Below are 21,058 nucleotides of genomic sequence, written 5' to 3'. Positions count from 1 at the left end.
GCAAGGATAGGAGCTGTCCCACTTTTCCTGTCTGTTCAGAGTGGATGGGCTGAAGAGAAGGAGGAGGAGAGGGAGGAAGAGTAGATGGAGAGTCGTCCTGCTGGTGGGGACAGGGAAGTCTTGCCTATGGGAGTCTGGCGCACATGTCTGACTTTACGTCCCACTGCCTTCCCAGTGACCCTCGCGTTATACGCATTTTGGAAAACAATGATTACTGGTTGTTCACCTTTCTCGACCCACGCTACAAGGAAAACTTTCCATCTCTCCTGTGGCAGAGAGGGCTAGTTAAATGGTGCAATACTAGAAGGCACTAGTCTAACAACTAGTACAAAAATTCCCATCTGACCACGCTGGTGGCAGAGATCATATATCCTTGGGCAACCAAGGAGGAGAGTCGAGGGAGACACACCCCAGGTCCCACAGAGGCAGGGGTACACTATCAAAGGTCTTGGACAGTTCCATTAGATTCTCCCAGCGCCCAGGCCCTGATTCGCAGGGTAGTCTGACAAGCAAGGAAAAGTTTTTGAAGATGGTGAAGGAGTACCTAGCCGACCATACCAGCGACCTCCGTGATTCCTCTGTGCCGTACAAGTATTGGGTATCCAAGCTGTACACGTGGCATGAACTGGCCCTTTATGCCTTGGAGGTGCTGGCCTGCTCTGCAACTAGCGTTTTGTCAAAGCTGGGTTTTAGTGCCACTGTGGGCAGAATAACTGATAGGCTCATCCGCCTGTCAACTGAAAATGCTGACAGGCTGACTCTTATCAAAATGAACCTGGATTGGCCCAGACTTTGCAATCCCACCAGATAACAGCTGATAAAGCCAATTCAAATGTTTATTTTTTTCTGGTGTATTTCCCACCCAAAAAAAGAGTATACGGTTCTTTGTTTCTTCTTTTTCTTGAACTCCTCCTCATCTAATCCAAAACTATCCCTCCTTCAGCACCTGTCCCTACACTACGCTAACAGCGGTATTAATAGGGAAAAGAATAGATGTAACTCTGATAAGGACTTTTGGTTTTAGGTTGCAGCAGTAAGGACTGTAAGGCAAAAATCCCTGGCTAGATACCTGTAATACGCTATCCAGTCTCCGCCAGCTAACCCTACACGAATTGCAGATTGCAGATAAGAGCATTATTAGAGAATAGAATCTATTTAAATTTGTCCTGAAAGGACCTTTTCTTGTATGTGGCAGCACGAAAGACTAATGCAATCAACACTGCTTAAATGTCTCTAAAACACTATCCCTAATTCACCAGCTAACCCTACACAAATTGTAGATAAGAGCAGTATTATTAGGGAATAGAATCTATCTGAATTAGCCCTGAAAAGGACTGTTGGTTTAATGTAGCAGCACCAAGGACTGAAACTCAATCAACCCTACCCTTAGTGCCTCTAATACACTATTCCTACCCCAGCAGCTAATCCTACCCCAATTGCAGCTAAGAGCAGTATTATAGAATAGAATCTATCCGAATTAGCCCTGAAAAGGACTGTTGGTTTAATGTTGCACCAGCAGGTACTGGAATGCTATATAACACACTGTCCCTTCTGCAGCAGAAACTCTCCCTACACTATTTCCATGTACAATGCTCCCAACATGGCATCACCAGGTCTTATATAGATCCGATGACGCTACGCAATCACAGTAATGCCAGTAGACAACATGGCTACGGCAATACAGTGATTGACAGGCAATCCCCACTGGTTTAGTGTCTGAAATTCAGCCATGAAAAATGCGGGATGTGGAATCGAGCATGGTGCCTGAATACCCGGAAACTCGATCAAATACTGAGTGTCTCGAGCACCAAGATACTCGATCGAGTTTTGAGCAGTGCCGAGCACTCTAGCCCATCACTGCTATACTTGTTTATATAGCACAACATTCCACAGCAGTCTATCATCCATGGACAGACTTTGCATAAACCATTTAATTTAGCAAGTCCCAAGAACTCCCTGTTGCTCACCCTTTCACCCCGTACAAAGATCAGGTCTTTCCTGAAGAGGCCCCTGGGCTGCGTGGACAGACTATATGGTGGCTGGTAAGTGGGTAAACGGATAAGAGCCAGGGAGGAAGGGACAGTGACAATATAGTCATCAAAAAATGTAGTCAAAGAAAGTCAGGTTCAATCCTATGAGGTCAGACAGAAATATTAGGTAAGAGAGTGGTGAAGAAGTCCGAGGGTAAAATCCTATAGGGAATCCAGTAGTTAAACAGCAGATTAAAGGTTATTCAATAACAAGTGAGTATGTAACATTCATTTCACTTCCCAGAGAACAATGGTGCACTGACATTGGTCCTACAACAGGCATGTCAAACTCAAATACACAGTGAGCCAAAATTAAAACCTTGAACAAAGTCGCGGGCCAACCTTGATATTTATTTAAAAAAAAGTCTACAACTGAGGAAGCTTTTCTTTATCAAATATAACAAACTTTTTCATATGGAAACAAACTTAAAGGGGTTGTCCCACAAAGTACATTTTAATGAATAGATCTTAGAATAAAATAAACACATAATCACAAATGGGGCATACTGGAATAATATTTTATGAAAGAGCAATAAAAAGCATATGGTCCAGTGGGCTCATTTAAATATGTAATAACAAAGAATAAACCTTGAATAATACAGGTAATAAAGTATGATGCAAACAAAAGTACCAAACACAGTATTATGCCCCACAGTGAATTCCTCAGCGTGCACGGTATGATGACCCTACTGTACCTCCCTCAATCCCCTCAAAAAAGAATGGTGACCCAATCACAGTATGACTCTCCAACTGTAATCGTCACATAGTGCTCCACACAGCATAAGGGCCCCACATTAATAAAAATAAACAAATATTCACCTCTGCCTATTCCCCCACTGTTCCAGTCTTTTCATGGTTTCTTCAGATCCTCTACTCTTCTCAGTACACCGGGTGCATTGTAATGACGTCATTGAGCCCGCTGCACTGAGACGTCAGACGCAGAGGAGGCATGATGTGAGAGGGAGCATCAGCTGATGCTCTATCCTCTATCATTGCTTTCAACTGATATAGTTGAAATGATGTTGCGTGCGGGACCCACGCGGCAGACCCCGCCCGGCGTCGCGGGTCAAATATACTCGCCCTGCGGGCCAGAGTTAGACATATGTGTCCTAAAAGAAGGTAGCACTGACTATTAAAGTTTCAGCTACATAAAGGATCATTGGATTACTGTCCTTTCGTGGATCTTATACATGGCCCACCTTTATGTAATCATTGCCCATTATCAAGCAATGCAGTGAAAGGTCTCTATAGAACATTAAATAGTGTTAGCTAATTGAAACACCAATTCAAACATGTACAACACAACTGTGCAAAACAGAGAATGTTTACTTACGAGGAACATTTTGAGAGTGTGTAGTGGAAGGTTTTGTGAGCTGACCCTTGTTACTAGGAGTTGGCAAAATCTCTGAAAGAAAATCAAATATTATTTAGTAACAAAATGTATAAAATTGTTTAGTTAATAAATAACAGAGTAAGGAGATAAACTAGAGCACATTTTCCCAAAACCAGTCCTCACGGCCCTCTAACACATCATGTTTTCAGGATTTCCCTAGTATTGCACAGGTGAGAGAACCTGTGGCATTTTCTGATGCCTTGATAATAATTCCATCACCTGTGCAATACTAAGGAAATCCTGAAAACTTGATGTGTTGGGGGCCATGAGGACTGGAGTTTGGGAAACACTGTATCAGAAGAATAGAGTGATTTAGCATAGTAATGCACCAAAGATGGGTGACCTCAATTGGAAGATCTCACAATTCTAAATAGTAAATATGTGTTTTGTTTTCCTACGACACTTTGTGGCCCTTATTTTGTGCTGATTGGCCTAGGTGTAGGGTTTTAACCCTTACTACCCAAATGTTAATTGTCATCAATGTTTACATTCTTAAGAATCCCTTTAACTACATTTTAACTATTTACTGTTCATAACACAAATTACATTGAAATCTACTAGAAATACGTTCACATATATGTATATAAATATACAGTAATATATATATATATATATATATATATATATATATATATATATATGCAAACCAGAAATACCTGACCAGCACCTCCTAATGTGAACTGGTGCCAGCTGCCGTAACTATAAAATATATCAAAAGAATGCAGCAGTACTCCATATGACCAAGATACGTCTTAACAATGAAAATATTGGATCTAAACTGTTTTGCTCAGCAACAAGTACTTACAAAAAACAAAGGTTTTTAGCGCATAAATTGGCCAATTCATGTGTGCCCATCAACCGTTTTCATTGTTAAGACTAGTGATGAGCGAGTATGTTCTGTTAACCCTCTCGGTGAGTATGCGCGAGCCGAGCACCGAGTAGTTACAGCTGCTCCTTGTTATGTTTGAATCACTCCCGTGAGCATGATTTGCGACTGTTTGACAGCTTTAGTACATGTAAGGAATGTCTATTTCTTACACATTCCCCACATGTATTAAAGTTGTCAAACAGTCGCAAATCATACACACGGGAGTGATTCAAACATAACACCGAGCAGCTGTAACTACTCCGTGCTCGGCCCGAGCATACTCGCCGAAAAGGTTAACAGAACATACTCGCTCATCACTAGTTAAGACGTATCTTGGCCATATGGAGTGCTGCTGCATTCTTTTGAAATATTTTATAGGTACGGCAGCTGGCACCAGTTCACATTAGGAGGTGCTGGTCAGGTTTTTCTGGTTTGTATTACTATAAGGGGGTGTAACTGCCTCTTAACTGATTCTGCACTCCTCCCATTAACCAGCAGGTGTTGCATAAACAGCTCTGCTTGCCTTTTAAATGTGGGTGTTTTTAGCCCAGAAGAAGACATGTTTGTCCGTTTAGTTGTAGGCTTGTAGCCCAAAAGTGGCATGTAAGGCAGAGTAGTTACCCATCAGGGGGAGGTTACCTTGCCGTGGTTGATTGGCACACATGAATTGGCCAATTTATGCGCTAAAAACCTTTGTTTTTTGTAAGTACTTGTTCCTGAGCAAAACAGTTTAGATCCAATATTTTCATTGTTAAGACGCATCTTGGCCATATGGAGTGCTGCAGCATTCTTTTGATATTGATATATATATATATACAGTACAGACCAAAAGTTTGGACACACCTTCTCATTTAAAGATTTTTCTGTATTTTCATGACTATGAAAATTGTACATTCACACTGAAGGCATCAAAACTATGAATTAACACATGTGGAGTTATATACTTAACAAAAAAGTGTGAAACAACTGAAAATATGTCTTATATTCTAGGTTCTTCAAAGTAGCCACCTTTTGCTTTGACGACTGCTTTGCACACTCCTGGCATTCTCTTGATGAGCTTCAAGAGGTAGTCACCGGAAGAGGATTTCACTTCACAGGTGTGCCCTGTCAGATTTAAAAAGTGGGATTTCTTGCCTTATAAATGGGGTTGGGACCATCAGTTGTGTTGTGCAGAAGTCTGGTGGATACACAGCTGATATTCCTACTGAATAGACTGTTAGAATTTGTATTATGGCAAGAAAAAAGAAGCTAAGTAAAGAAAAACGAGTGGCCATCATTACTTTAAGAATTGAAGGTCAGTCAGTGCGAAAAATTGGGAAAACTTTGAAAGTGTCACCAAGTGCAGTTGCAAAAACCATCAAGAGCTACAAAGAAACTGGCTCACATGAGGACCGCCCCAGGAAAGGAAGACCAAGATTCACCTCTGCTTCTGAGGATAAGTTTATCCGAGTCACCACCCTCAGAAATCGCAGGTTAACAGCAGCTCAGATTAGAGACCAGGTCAATGCCACACAGAGTTCTAGCAGCAGACACATCTCTACAACAACTGTTAAGAGGAGACTTTGTGCAGCAGGCCTTCATGGTAAAATAGCTGGTAGGAAACCACTGCTAAGGAGAGGCAACAAGCAGAAGAGACTTGTTTGGGCTAAAGAACACAAGGAATGGACATTAGACCAGTGGAAATCTGTGCTTTGGTCTGAACGGATGGACTCTACGTGCCTGGTTCCCACTGTGAAGCATGGAGGAGGAGGTGTGATGGTGTGGGGGTGCTTTGCTGGTGACACTGTTGGGGATTAATTCAAAATTTAAGGCATACTGAACCAGCATGGCTACCACAGCATCTTGCAGTGGCATGTTATTCCGTCCGGTTTGCGTTTAGTTGGACCATCATTCATTTTTCAACAGGACAATGACCCCAAACACACCTCCAGGCTGTGTAAGGGCTATTTTACCAAGAAGGAGAGTGATGGGGTGCTACGCCAGATTGGGTCACCAGACCTGAACCCAATCGAGATGGTTTGGGGTGAGCTGGACCGCAGAGTGAAGGCAAAAGGGCCAACAAGTGCTAAGTATCTCTGGGAACTCCTTCAATATTGTTGGAAGACCATTTCCGGTGATTACCTCTTGAAGCTCATCAAGAGAATGCCAAGAGTGTGCAAAGCAGTCATCAAAGCAAAAGGTGGCTACTTTGAAGAACCTAGAATATAAGACATATTTTCAGTTGTTTCACACTTTTTTTGTTAAGTATATAATTCCACATGTGTTAATTCATAGTTGTGATGCCTTCAATGTGAATGTACAATTTTCATAGTCATGAAAATACAGAAAAATCTTTAAATGAGAAGGTGTGTCCAAACTTTTGGTCTGTACTGTATTTATAAATATATATATATATATATATATATATATATATATATATATATATATATATATGCACACACTGCTCAAAAAAATAAAAGGGAACACTCAAATAACACATCCTAGATCTGAATGAATGAAATATTCTCATTGAATACTTTGTTCTGTACAAAGTTGAATATGCTGACAACAAAATCACACAAAAATCATCAATGGAAATCAAATTTATTAACCAATGGAGGCCTGGATTTGGAGTCACCCCCAAAATTAAAGTGGAAAAACACACTACAGGCTGATCCAACTTTGATGTAATGTCCTTAAAACAAGTCAAAATGAGGCTCAGTATTGTGCGTGGCCTCCACGTGCATGTATGACCTCCCTACAACGCCTGGGCATGCTCCTGATGAGGTTGCGGATGGTCTCCTGTGGGATCTTCTCCCAGACCTGGACTAAAGCATCCGCCAGCTCCTGGACAGTCTGTGGTGCAACGTGACATTGGTGGATGGAGCGAGACATGATGTCCCAGATGTGCTCTATCGGATTCAGGTCTGGGGAATGGGCGGGCCAGTCCATAGCTTCAATGCCTTCATCTTGCAGGAAGTGCTGACATACTCCAGCCACATGAGGTCTGGCATTGTCCTGCATTAGGAGGAACACAGGGCTAACCGCACCAGCATATGGTCTCACATGGCGTCTGAGGATCTCATCTCGGTACCTAATGGCAGTCAGGCTACCTCTGGCGAGCACATGGAGGGCTGTGCGGCCCTCCAAAGAAATGCCACCCCACACCATTACTGACCCACTGCCAAACTGGTCATGCTGAAGGATGTTGCAGGCAGCAGATCACTCTCCACGGCGTCTCCAGACTCTGTCACGTCTGTCACATGTGCTCAGTGTGAACCTGCTTTCATCTGTAAAGAGCACAGGGCACCAGTGGCGACTTTGCCAATCCTGGTGTTCTGTGGCAAATGCCAAGCGTCCTGCACTGTGATGGGCTGTGAGCACAACCCCCATCTGTGGACGTTGGGCCCTAATACCACCCTCATGGAGTCGGTTTCTAACCATTTGTGCAGACACATGCACATTTGTGGCCTGCTGGAGGTCATTTTGCAGGGCTCTGGCAGTGCTCCTCCTGTTCCTCCTTGCACAAAGGCAGAGGTAGCGGTCCTGCTGCTGGGTTGTTGCCCTCCTACGGCCCCCTCCACGTCTCCTGGTGTACTGGCTTGTCTCCTGGTAGCGCCTCCAGCCTCTGGACACTACGCTGACAGACACAGCAAACCTTCTTGCCACAGCTCGCATTGATGTGCCATCCTGGATGAGCCGCACTACCTGAGCAACTTCTGTGGTTTGTACAGTCCGTCTCATGCTACCATGAGTGTGAAAGCACAACCAACATTCAAAAGTGACCAATACATCAGCCAGAAAGCATTGGTACTGAGAAGTGGTCTGTGGTCCCCACCTGCAGAACCACTCCTTTATTGAGGGTGTATTGATTATTGCCAATAATTTCCATCTATTGTCTATTCCATTTGCACAACAGCATGTGAAATTGATTGTCAATCAGTGTTGCTTCCTAAGTGGACAGTTTGATTTCACAGAAGTTTGATTTACTTGGAGTCATATTCTGTTGTTTAAGTGTTCCCTTTATTTTTTTGAGCAGTGTATTATATATACACACACAGAATTTTAAATTGTCTACATAAAAAAGTATTTATAGCCTCCTAATCATTTTCCATGGCAGACCGGAACCAAACCTTTTTACCATTACAGGTGACAGCAACATCCTCGTAGTGGTAACAGTTGTGAATTCCCCATCCAAGGCTCCTGCACTGACTCAATGCTGTTTCTGTCCCTTTGCAGTCAACATTGTCTAAAAAAATAGGTCCTGTGCCTTGGCCAAATGCGAGTCGATGAGGTCCAGCAATGGCGTGACCACAGCCCATCTGTCGGCAAACTACATTGGCATCCACAATGTCCCAGTCATCATCGCATACTGTTCCCCAAGTTCCGTTATAAAGAACTTCAACTCGTCCTTGACAGTGGCTTTCCCCATTTACAAGACGAATATCTGAAAACAAGATCAAATGTTTGGCAACAGTTAGTAGGATAAAAGTTAATTATTGAGGTGTGGAGACACAGAAAGCAGCTGTGATAGAACAATCCACATCTAATGAGCATTTTAATTACTGTATTTTTTTGCACTTTAAAATCTTTTATAATATTTATTTTCATTTTGCGGTTTCTGTTAAACAAGTGCTTTTACCCTGTAACATAATGATGATAACTTCTATTTTAGCAGATTTGGAAAAACTGACCAGCGCAAGTTGATCGTTAGAAACCTATATTACTTTGAGCTACAAAGCAATTTTACTGAAAGAGAAAGTACAATCAATTCCATATAAAAGCACAAGAAGGCAGGTAAAAATGAGCATATAAAGCAAGGCTTCAAAAAGCCCTGAACAAAGCAATAGCAATACGTGTGTTGGGGTTTTGTGCTTTAGGTCTATATTCATTTTGCCCTGCTGTTTAAGCATGTTCTTCTGTTGTACTTTAACTGATGGATGTCATTCATTTACTTTTGAAACTGTATGCATACAGTATATCTGTCCTAATACTAGAATCAGGGGGGGGCATATCATAGGTGCAAACTGTGTGGCCACATAGGGGTCCAAGAGTTAAAGGGGTCCACTACCACACTCCAAAGCAGGTGGAATTGTGCATTATGATGAGCTATTAGGCAAAGAGCCCATATATTCTTGCACAAGGGCCCTTTTCTGTCTGTGTCCACCAGTGACTAGAATATACTATATATTCAGAGACTATATGTAAGCCTGTTCTGGAAATGTTAAAGTATATAATAAGTAATGTATCAGATTAGAATAATGGCTATGCCTCTGATTAGGTTATGTTACAAGGCTTGACTCTTCTTGCACAATTATGTTATTTGTGTGGTAATCTCATGTGGTGTAGGGCAGGGTGCTGTACTCCTGGCAGTATACGATGTATCTCGCTGTGGCCAGTTTTCTGCCAGCAGAAGAGTCCTCTCTTCTCAAATTACACACCCACATAAAACTCCACAATATAATGTTTTTCCAGTAAATGCCTCCAGGTAGAGGGTGATGATGGTGGTAGTAGTCTGTGCACCCGAGCCCCAGTCATAAAGAAGCCTTAAGAACTTAAACAGAAGTCTCTTTACTGAGGATAATGGGGCAAATTCTTATTCACAAACGGTAAGGAGCTGAGGTACAGGATTACACTCAGGGTTGAAGACTGCTGTGTACCTGCAGACAGGCAGATCTTGGTAACCTCTGGTTTCATCAACTCTGAATATTTCTCCCTCAGCGCTGTGCTCTGTTCCTGCCCTGAGGTAATTCTTCCTCCTAGAGGTGCAATTGTAATCTTCCTAATATGAAGACTATCAGTTCCCCTTATTGTGTCTGTCCCTTTTTTAAGCACAGCAGTCAGGGGGGAGGTAGGTAACTCCTTTACCTACAAAATGGCTTCCTCTTCTCCAAATGTCTGACCACCAACTGCCACTTCAACCCTTAACTACCTCACAGGATTTAGCTCCTCCCACTCCCATGTGACTGTTAGAGCTGCAGTCATTGGCTGACTGCCCAGAGGCGTTTGTTCCAGAAGCTTCTGCATATTAAACAGAGCTGGGTCACATAGAATCATAGAATCATAGAATCATAGAATGGTAGAGTTGGAAGGGACCTCCTGGGTCATCTGGTCCAACCCCCTGCTCAAAGCAGGATTCACTAAATCATCTCAGACAGATGTCTGTCCAGCCTCTGTTTGAAGACGTCCATTGAAGGGGAACTCACCACCTCTCGTGGCAGCCTGTTCCACTCATTAATCACCCTAACTGTCAAAAAGTTTTTTCTAATATCTAATCTGTGTCTCCTCCCATTTAGTTTCATCCCATTGCTTCTAGTCTTTCCTTGTGCAAATGAGAATAAAGATGATCCTTCTACAATGTGACAGCCCTTGACATATTTGTAGACAGCTATTAAGTCTCCTCTCAGTCTTCTTTTTTGCAAGCTAAACATTCCCAAATCCTGCAACCGTTCCTCATAGGACATGGTTTGCAGACCAGTCACCATTCTGGTCGCTCTTCTCTGAACTTGTTCCAGTTTGCCTATGTCTTTTTTAAAATGTGGTGCCCAAAACTGTACACAGTATTCCAGATGAGGTCTGACCAAAGAGGAGTAAAGACCGATAATGACGATAATGACACATGATCAAGCCTGTGAGAGGAAGATTAACCCTTTTTGTGCTGCCTGTCAGCAGGTCTCACAATGTATTTAAAATGCACAGTTTACACATAAAAAACACAGCATTTATATGAAACACATTATATATCTGGTATCCCATAGGAATGGCCACTTTGTGGGATACCACATTTGCATAGGATTACCAAATAGCCAAATGAATTGGCCATATTGCTCAGGCAGTATGAAATACCTATGTAGGGCCAAACAAAAAAGGGGGCACTTCCGAAAGATAAGATACCCAAAAGGAAATTAAGTAAAAAATACCCAGGTATCAAAAAACATATACATTTTATTATTTTAATGAGAACAATCAATATAAAAACACATAAAAAGGAGAATTTGAGACGCAGAATAACCCCCCCCCAACCCATCCAGTGCTGTACATGCTGTTATAGCTAGTCCTGATACTACACTCTGTTCACTTGAATGAATCTGAGCCACAATACATAGATCGGAGTGTTAAACAGCCATTAATGAAATATTGATGGCCTATCTCATCAATATTCAGGTCCCCGAATATCCTTATAATCGTTTGGTGACTGTGGAAAAGGTGGGTCTACACTCATGAGCAAAATATATAGGGGTATATGGAGGTGGATCCCATAGTATCTGAAGGGTCTTTCTCTATGGTACAAATAACCTTAATTAATACAGATGAGTGGTCATAAAATAATATAATTTATTTTAAATGAATGTGATATTCTACAGAAAGCATCTAATCACATAACATTGAACATGTTCTCTTTAAATGAGGATTAAGCATGAAAAATACATTTACCTTTTTTGCTTTTTACACAGATTAATGGAAAAGAAAAGTTTTTCAGTCATTTAAATGTGCCGACAGTAACCCAATACTGTGCGTCATGCACAATTTTCAATTTTAGTCCCTTAGTCCTAACCAAGGTGATTGGAGCTTTATTTCTGGTAACCTTCTATGTGCTATTATACATAGTATCTAAGCAACAAGTACAGATATGAAAAATGACTGCTTTCAAAAACATCCCCTGTGGGTCTTCTGTATTTCATTAATATAGAGGAAAAATTTCCACAAATGAGGATATAGCATTTCATCCACCACAGATGTCTCTGTTTGGTGACATGAAAAAGTTTTACTGAAAGGTTTCTGTTATTATAATTTTCAGTAATCACCTTCTGAGCATAAATATGGATATATGCACATGAGATGAATGGATTTACTAAGGCTTAGAACTAAGTGCACTTAAACTCTTGAACATAATTTCAATTACAGATATAGGCTACATTCATACAACTGAAATTTTAATCCAAGTACTGTCCGTGGAAAACAAAAAGTGCTGTCAGTTTTTCAATGGACCGTAAATAGCCTATATGATTGTTTTTTTTTTTACAAATGTCTGCATGAAAAAGATTGCATGCACTCTGACTTTTAAAAATTGATGCCATACGGATGACAATACAAATGAAAAATCATCCTTTTTTTTTACACGCTCTTGTGTACTTAGCCTAAGGCTACAGGCACACAACAGTATAAAAAAATCGGTTCAATTTTTATCCAGAAAAGTGGAATGATTTTTTTTCTCACTTGTTATCTGTGTACAATCCGTTTTTTTACAGCTGCAGCTATTAATCATTTACAAGACCATTTACAGTTTCTTATGTTACAGAATTGCAATGTATCCATGAAGATGCTATACTGTGACATCCGTTTTTTTTCTCGTACTCATAGATTTAAATAGGTGAGTCTTATCTGACTTCAGAGTAAAATCGTGCACGCTGCGATTTTCTTCACAGACAGATTCTGTCAGCGAAAAAAAATTGTCCATCTACACTGCCTCATTGAATAACATGGGTCAGTGTACTATCAGATAAAAAAACAGAGAATTAGGAAGTTTTTTGTAATGGAGACATGATTAAAGGGAACCTGTCAGCTTATACATGCTGCTCAAACTGCATATAGGCAGAGACCTGTCAGTCACTGTCAGCAGGCGAGGAGAAGTTGTCGGGGACCCACCTGTATGACTAGTCAATAGCGCGGCTTGGTCCCTGGTGGCTATTAAAAGTATGCTTTTCTCTAAAACGCCACAGCGTTTCAGAGACAAACATACATGGCAGTGGTCGTAGGGCAGTCGCTGAAACATGCTGTATTTTGGGGATGTAAAGAATTTTTCTTCCCTTATTTGTTACAATTTTTCAATAGCAGTATGTTTGAGAATTAAAGTGCTTCTCTCCCTTTTTTTTCTTTTTACTATTTCTTATTTATTATAACTCCCAACTTTTGAAGAACAGAGCGAGAAATCATGCAGCATGCGTAGAATGCTGCAGAAAATTTTGACTATGCCCCTATTCACAACTCTAGCCACACCCATTTACCATTTCTTTCTAGCCTGGCGGGAGGAGATGTCAGAGGGGCAGTGGCAGTAAGGAACATTAAGCAAACACCTGAGATTGCAGGAAGTAGACCTGCAATCTCAGGGAGTAGACCCAAATCCAGACCTGTCACACTGTATCTACAATGTTTGGGACTAGAGTTGAGTGGATCAACTCACGGGGCTCCAATCCAGGTCAGTGGATGTGATCAGTGCAATTACCACGGATTCCGCATCTGTGTTGCGATTCTCTCATGCAAGAAGACTGACACTCGGCTCATGCTCGCAGCAAAGTTTGAGCCGAGTGTCATTAGCATATCTCATCCATTATACTCTCGGATGCTATACGCTAACGTGACCCCGGCCTTACAGAAAGGTGCTGGTTGTATAACATAGCTGGCATAAGCTGTGCATTGTGCAAGCTCAGCTCATTAAGCTGGTCCATACACCTACACCCAACATGCCCTGTATACGTAAGGTGGCTGTTTGGAAGTGATTAATATAGCTTTTAGTTTTGAGATTTGTTTGGCATGGATTTTAAATATTCTGTTTTTCTCTTTTTTAGAATTTGTTAGGTATTGTATATTTGATCCTGTTTCAGAGATTTATAAAGACACAATAGCAATTATACAATATTAATATAAATATACAATACTAACTATATTGCAGCTGAAATTTTCGCAGGAGGTTAAGTAGTAATGCAGTCTTACCTGGTTCTTCTCTTCTCATCACTGATATCATTTCTACAAATAAAAAAATATTACAGAAGATAAATAGTTCATAATAAATTTAAAGTCATACAAATTATATTTACTTAAAATACGTGAAATAATCATTGATGTAATATATCGGTATGAAAAAAAATTAAGAATCAGAGGGAGAATAATAGTACCAATCTACAATGCTATTTGCATCAAATATTAATTATTTTACTGACACTGATGAGTGTATGGGCCTTAACTGACCACTAAAGATCATTAAAGGGGTTGTCCCACCAACAAAGTACATTTTAATCAAGAAATCTTAGACCAATGTTCCTGTGCTGAGATAATCTTAGAAATCTGTCTTTGCTCTATACTGTGTTATTTGCCTTGTCTAACTATGCAGAGCTACTCGAGTTAATGGTCAACGCATACCACAGCTCCTGGCCAGGGGAGGAAGCATGAAAGAGTATACAAATGACAAACACATTTTGTGCTTGTTTGTTTTATAACAGGAGCGAGTGTTTCTCCCATGTCTGCAGCCATATGAACTCATCATAAATCAAGTTAGTGACATATGAGCTCCAGCAACCGATGAGCTTGTATGTCACGTACTTGATTTATGATGAGCTTACAGGACTGGTGACATAGCAGAAATACTCACTCCTGTGATAAAATAAATGGGCAGGGAAATTTGTTAGCTCATAGAAAGCAGCAGCTGCAAGCCCCTGCTGTGCTACATGTGTACTCACTTAGGCTTCCTTCCCTGCCCAGGAACTATGGAATGTACCAACGATGAAGCACATTTTTAATACATCTAATGGTGGAACTTCTTATTATTCCATTCATGGGACAACCCCTTTAACATAATATTACATACATGTACGTGATTGTAGGGGAAATCGCATGTGGAGAGGACTCAGGAGCTGAGCTCCCTCCACACGTGACAAATATTGGCTATATTACATAGCCAGTTTCTGTGTTGCACAGATGCAACAGGAAATGAGCTCTGGCCATGGCTGTTAATCATTTAAATGTCACAGTCAATCTCTGACAACAGCATTTAAAAAGAATGAAAGCAGCTGCTCGCACTTCCGGGGTTCCATCAGCGCTCTGTGATATGATGTGATTGCATGGCACCAATGGATTACCAAAGGAATTCAAGAGAGTAGATTTCAACTGTATTTTATTCCTCTCCTTCTTCCTCCAGCACACTGCATAAGGCTGTGTGCCCACGATGCGTTTTTTTAAGCGTTTCCGCAGCGGCAAAAATGCTGCAGAAACGCTTAAAAAACGCATGGTAGAAGGCCTGCCATGTTCCCCAATGAGAATCCGCATGTGCTGTGCTCATTGAGGAAAAAAACTCAGCACTACCAATTATTTTGCTTAAGTGCTGCGTTCTTGCCGCCATTGACTTGCATTGGAACGCATGGATTCCGCATAACTGTATATGTAGATGAGCATTCCATGCGTTCCAATGCACGGATGGTACCCAGGTCTAGAGGAGAGGAGACTCTCCTCCGGACCTGGGTACCATAGAAACTGTGAAAAAAAGAATAAAATAAAAAATAAATGTTATACTTACCTTCTGATGGCCCCCGGTGTGCTTGTCTTCGCTTGCCGGCAGATCACAATGGACTGGAGGACCTGCGCTGACGTCATAGTCATGTGACGGGTCACGCGATGCTGACGTCGGCAGGTCCTTCAGTGTACCGTGATCTGCCGGCAAGGGAGAACGGAGGGAAGCAAGACACCGGGGGCCATCGGAAGGTAAGTATAGATGAATTTTTTTATTTTTAAACATTCTTTACGGTCACACTATATAAATCCATGCCGTTTGCATGGATTTATATAGTGTGACCAAGTTGACAAGCACTTTCCAAGTGATGCTAAAATCGCTTGGAAAGCGCTTGTCAACCCGCATGCGGAAATGCATGTGAAGAACGCTTCACATCCGCATGTCCCTGGCAGGAAAAACGCATGTACAATCCGCATGCATTTTTTCTGCCAGGGGAGATGCAGAAACGCTCAGGAAAAATCCGGAGCATTTCTGCATCGTGGGCACATAGCCTAACATGTTTTTTTATCAGACTAAAAACTGAAACTGAAAGCCTCCCCAACTCACTTCCTGTCTCCAACTTTCCGGTCACAAGACTTCGTTTTCTTAAAGAGACAGATCTAAACATTATACATTACATTGTCCCTCTTTTTTACATACTAACAACCTAAGAAGAAAATTTATGATGCAACAATGCAAAAGAAGGTCCAAAACCCAAAAAAAACATATATCTGTATTGTCTTATTTGTTAATTTGCAACTCAGGAGAAAAAAAAAAAATCTCTGTTTTTTTTTATTTTTTAATTACATCTCTTCAATGAGTCTCGATGGAGCCCTTCTTTCTCGTGTAGGGTAATGTCTGTGTTCATTGGGGATGTCCATCGCCGACGGAGCAACTACAAATCTTCCATCAGTGGGAGCCCATTACCATGGTTCTGCGGTATGATTTTAAAATGTGAGGAATTTCTGGTTAAGGAGTGTGCCTCCCGCTCAGCCGTGACCATGTTGCCTTTTCTCTCAGTAACATTATATTTTGCAGGACTATATACAGCTGAGGTTTTGTTGGTTGATCTTTGACGCACAACAACGATATCACCTCTTTTGATGGCACTTGGCTGTGCCCTTCGCCGTCTGTCTGCACAATGTTTCATGGCTTGCTTGTTAAAGAAATCTGTTGATCGCACTGAAGAGTCACTTGGTAAGGGATGGCTGGTCACATCAGGGATCCGTATACGAGGCGTTCCGCTGAACATTAGATGAGATGGAGCAGCATTAGTGGTGGAATGTGGCGTATTGCGGTAATTGCGCATGACTTTGTATAATGACTGTTTCAGTGGGGTGTGCTCCAGACTAGCTGCCTTGATTCGCTTCCCCAAAGTGCGCATAAAACACTCTATGATTCCATTGGCTTGCGGCCAGCAAGGTGTGATTTTCCTGTGGCTGAACCCCAAGTATTCAGAAAACTGTGTGAACACATGTCCATTGAATGGAGGTCCATTGTCTGTTTTGACCACTCTTGGAATGCCATATGCAGAGAATATGTCATCCAGTTCTGGTATGACACTATTAGCAGACGTTGTAGAGATGAATGAAATGACAGGATATCTAGAATATTCATCAATTGTTACTAGAATGTATTGGCCATTTGGTAATGGTCCATATATGTCGACTGCCACTTCGTCCCAGACAGCAGTGGGTAACGGAGACATTTGTAATGGCTCTAAGCTTGATGATGGAGTAATTAGTTGACAAGTGGAGCAGTGTCTAATCTTCTCTTCCACCAATTTATCCATATTTGGGAACCACACTTTTTCTCTGAGTAACTTTTTTGTGCCAACAATTCCTAGATGACCTTCGTGTGCTAATTGTATGACTAAGTTGCGCAAGGCCTTAGGTACAACCAGTTTGGTACCTCGAAGGATGAGGTGTTCTTCAGTGACTGACAATTCCTCACGTACATTTGAGAATAATTTTAATTCTTTCAGATCAATCCCAGAACCGGGAAATTTTTCCTTTTGAATTTCACGCCACCAGATTATTCATACCATAACCGACCCTGCGGATCTGGATGTACAAGCCATGGTGAACAGTTTTCCCTCCCTATTTAGTGGGTTGGGAAAACTAAAGGACTCTCAAGTGCATCTTCATGTGGATGACAGTGTTCGTCCAGTAGCCCAGGCTCACACAGGCATATTCCATTTCATCTGAGAAAGAAGGTAGAAAAGGAACTTCAATTGCTCATGGATGAGGATGTTATTGAAACTGTTACTGGTCCCACTCCGTGGGTCTCTCCACTTGTGGTAGTTCCAAAACCAAAGACTCCAGAGCAGGTGAGACTGTGTGTTGATATGCGCCTGCCTAACATCGCTATTCAGAGAGAAAGACATATCTCTCCCACAATTGATGACATCATTCACTTATTAAATGGAGCAATAGTCTTTTCAAAGCTCGACCTCAATAAGGGCTATCATCAATTAGAACTGAGTCCAGAATCCAGATACTTGACAACATTTTCCACCCATGTGGGTCTCAGAAGATACAAGAGATTAACTTTTGAGGCCTGCTCAGCAGCGGAAATTTTTCAAGATACGATAAGAAGCGTCATCCAACACATTCCAAATGCCTTTAAATACAGTGATGACATATTAGTTTTTGGGAAAACTCAAGCTGAACACAATCGTGCTCTATATGCCATTTTCGAATGCCTGCTCTCTGCTGGACTCACTTTAAACAAAGAGAAATGCGAATTTGATAAAAGTTCATTGGAGTTTTATGGTCACATCTTCTCGGCGGAAGGAGTACAACATGATCCCAAGAAAGTGGAATCTATCAAAGCAGCCGCAATTCCACAGAATGCTAGTGAAGTGCGCTCTTTTCTTGGAATGGCAAGCTACTGTGCTAGATATATTCCAAATTTTTCAACAATCAGCACTCCTTTAAGTGAACTTAGCAACAAAGTTGTGTTTTTTAATGACGCTGAACTTAGCTATAAAGAAAACAGGCAGAAAACGACTTTTCACACATTGCAAGGATCGGGAGGCTGTCTTTTCAGCTATCACACTGCCTTGAAACTAGAAGGTGCTGTATATAGTATAAGCAATCGGACCATTGCAGATTCAAGTCCCCTAAAAGGACTAACAAATAAAGTTTAAAAAAAAAGCAGAAATTTAAAAATATATACAATAAAAATATACCAAAGTTCAAATCACCTCCATTTCCTCACATCGAAAATAAAGAAATAAAAAAAAATACACATATGGTGTCAATGTGATCATAAAAAGTTAGATCAATCAAAATATAAAATCAATTAGCTTGATTTGTAAACACCATAACCAGAAAATAAAATCAAAATGCCAGAAACTACTCCTCCCAAAAAAATGCAAAAAAAAACTAGATCAAATGTTGTATATTTACAAAAATTGTATCAATAAAACCATCAGCTCGTCATGCATAAACACAAGTCCTCATCCAGCTCAATGGAAAAACAAAAATGTTATTGGTCGGGGAATATGGCGACACAACTCCCAAATTTTGTTTTTACAAATTTCTCGACTTAAATAAAAAAAATCTTTACAAGTTTAGTATCGCCCTAATCATACTGACCTGGAGAATCATGATTCAGAGTAACTTTTACCACAGAACAAAAAACAAAACACCATGTCGGAATTGCATTTTGCTTTTCCCAATTTGACCACACTTAGAATTTTTTTCCTGTTTTAGTACACTGAATGGTAAAATGAATGACATCATTCAAAATTAGAACAAAATAAAATTCTTCATTCAGCTATATAGACAGAAAAATAAAAAGTTATAGCTATTGGAAGAAAGGGAGGGAAATAAAAGCGGAAAAATGAAAATTGGCTGTGGAGGGTAGGGGTTATATGATGAGGAAACATGTTATGTTGCATAGCCGCAGACAGTCCTCTATGCCCATGATTTATTTCAGTTGGGAGAAGTGTGGCTCTTAAAGGGTTTCTTCAGTAGAAACAAGTTATCACTTATCCACATAATAGCTGATAACTTATTGATTGGTTGGGTCCGATCATTGGGATCCCCAGTGATGGCAGAACAGAATGAATGGAGTGTGCATATTCGACAAACACTCCATTCACTCCCTAAAGGGCTGCCAAGCGCTGCACTTGTTTTTTTCCTGCAGCCTCATAGAGAATTATTGGATTTGTGGCCAGGTATGTGATCGGTCAAGTCCCACTGGTCAAACACCTACCGATCATTAAGTTATTACATATTCTTTAGTTGCCTTACTATTTTCACTCTATGATCGCGCTCACACGTTCAATATTTTGTCAGTCTTTTACCTCAGTATTTGTAAGCCAAAATCAGGAGTGGAACAATCAGAGGAAAAGTATAATAGAAACACTTGCACCTGTAATGGGTCGCAGGTTGGTAGCCATGGTCGAGGGTAGTACTAATGTCACCCTGGCCATCTACAGAAATAGGGGAACCATTGGGTCCCTGGGTGTGTGTGTGTCCTGTGGTGTTTTGGTGGGGGAGATTTCGATACTCACTTCTGATTCGCTTACCGCTGCGCCAATTCTTTTGGTCTTCAGAATGAGGAAGCCACACCAGCTTAAACATGCAAAGTTCTTTTTACTAACAGCAATACTCAAATACAGGGAATAACATGTGATATAGTTTCCTTGATCTTCATACACATACGGCACTTTCCAAGTGATGATGGACACAGACACAGTTCTTGCAATACAGATAAATGCAGAGTGCTTCAACCCTAAGGGTAACTCCATTTGCTTGGGACCTACACATAAGGGAGCTCCTGCTACCACCCTACTGTTCCCGCTACCTGACTTTCCTGGATTCACCTTGCAGATAAGGCTGTCCCTAGCACGCTTGCTACTGCATAGCAGCTGAGAAAGGATGGAGTCAACAAATTGGCCTCTTGAGGTAAAACTGTTCTGCTTGTCCCTGTTGCTCCTATTACCTTGTATTTGCCACACATACCCATCTTCTTCTATTCTCTAGCTCATCTCCTGCTCCTTTCTTCGTCTTCTCTCTCAGAATTACCAACTGGATCCCCACTACCCAGAGATCTCACATAAACTACTCCTTTTCCCCAAGGGCTGGCCTTATCGTAATCCTGTATACAAACTAACAGGAAATCTGCCATGAAGGGTAGACATAAAAACAACATTGCCATTTAATGGCCGTTCAACATATCACAACCTTACATATTGAGTTTACATTAAAGTACATATATTTATTTATTTATTTTACTCACTTATATAGCGCCATTAATTCCACAGTGCTTCACAGACATTATGGGCACTGTCCCCATTGGGGCTCAAAATCTACGTTCCCTATCAGTATGTCTTTGGAATATATGAATACATTAAACCCACGGGAGTTGTCAGAGGCATGGGACGCCATCCTCACCACCCTCACACACCACTTCTGCATTTTTCACCCACTCCTGGTTTTGGCTTCTAAATACTGAGGTAAAAATACTGACTAAATACTCTGTGTGAACGTGGCCTATGAGACTTCCTACTTCTG

The 21,058-nt window shown here is 41.1% G+C and overlaps 1 protein-coding gene across 1 annotated transcript in view; it reads right to left on the bottom strand.

The window, feature by feature from the left end:
- The window catches only part of SSC4D (scavenger receptor cysteine rich family member with 4 domains), a 95,956-nt gene that overhangs the window by 37,196 nt on the left and 37,702 nt on the right, over positions 1-21,058 (bottom strand). The window contains exons 2-3 of the mRNA XM_073669114.1: positions 8,412-8,717; positions 3,364-3,435 (exon numbers count right to left, since the gene is read on the bottom strand). Coding sequence (XP_073525215.1) covers positions 3,364-3,435; positions 8,412-8,717 — 378 coding nt within the window. The remainder of the gene's footprint in view (positions 1-3,363; positions 3,436-8,411; positions 8,718-21,058) is intronic.

The sequence above is a fragment of the Phyllobates terribilis genome, unplaced genomic scaffold (genome assembly GCF_046119375.1).
Source record: "Phyllobates terribilis strain yellow unplaced genomic scaffold, ASM4611937v1 Scaffold_2__4_contigs__length_985480577, whole genome shotgun sequence".
Taxonomy (NCBI): domain Eukaryota; kingdom Metazoa; phylum Chordata; class Amphibia; order Anura; family Dendrobatidae; genus Phyllobates; species Phyllobates terribilis.
Note: the sequence above shows the minus strand (reverse complement) of the source record. Positions and strands in the feature narration are given on the sequence as shown.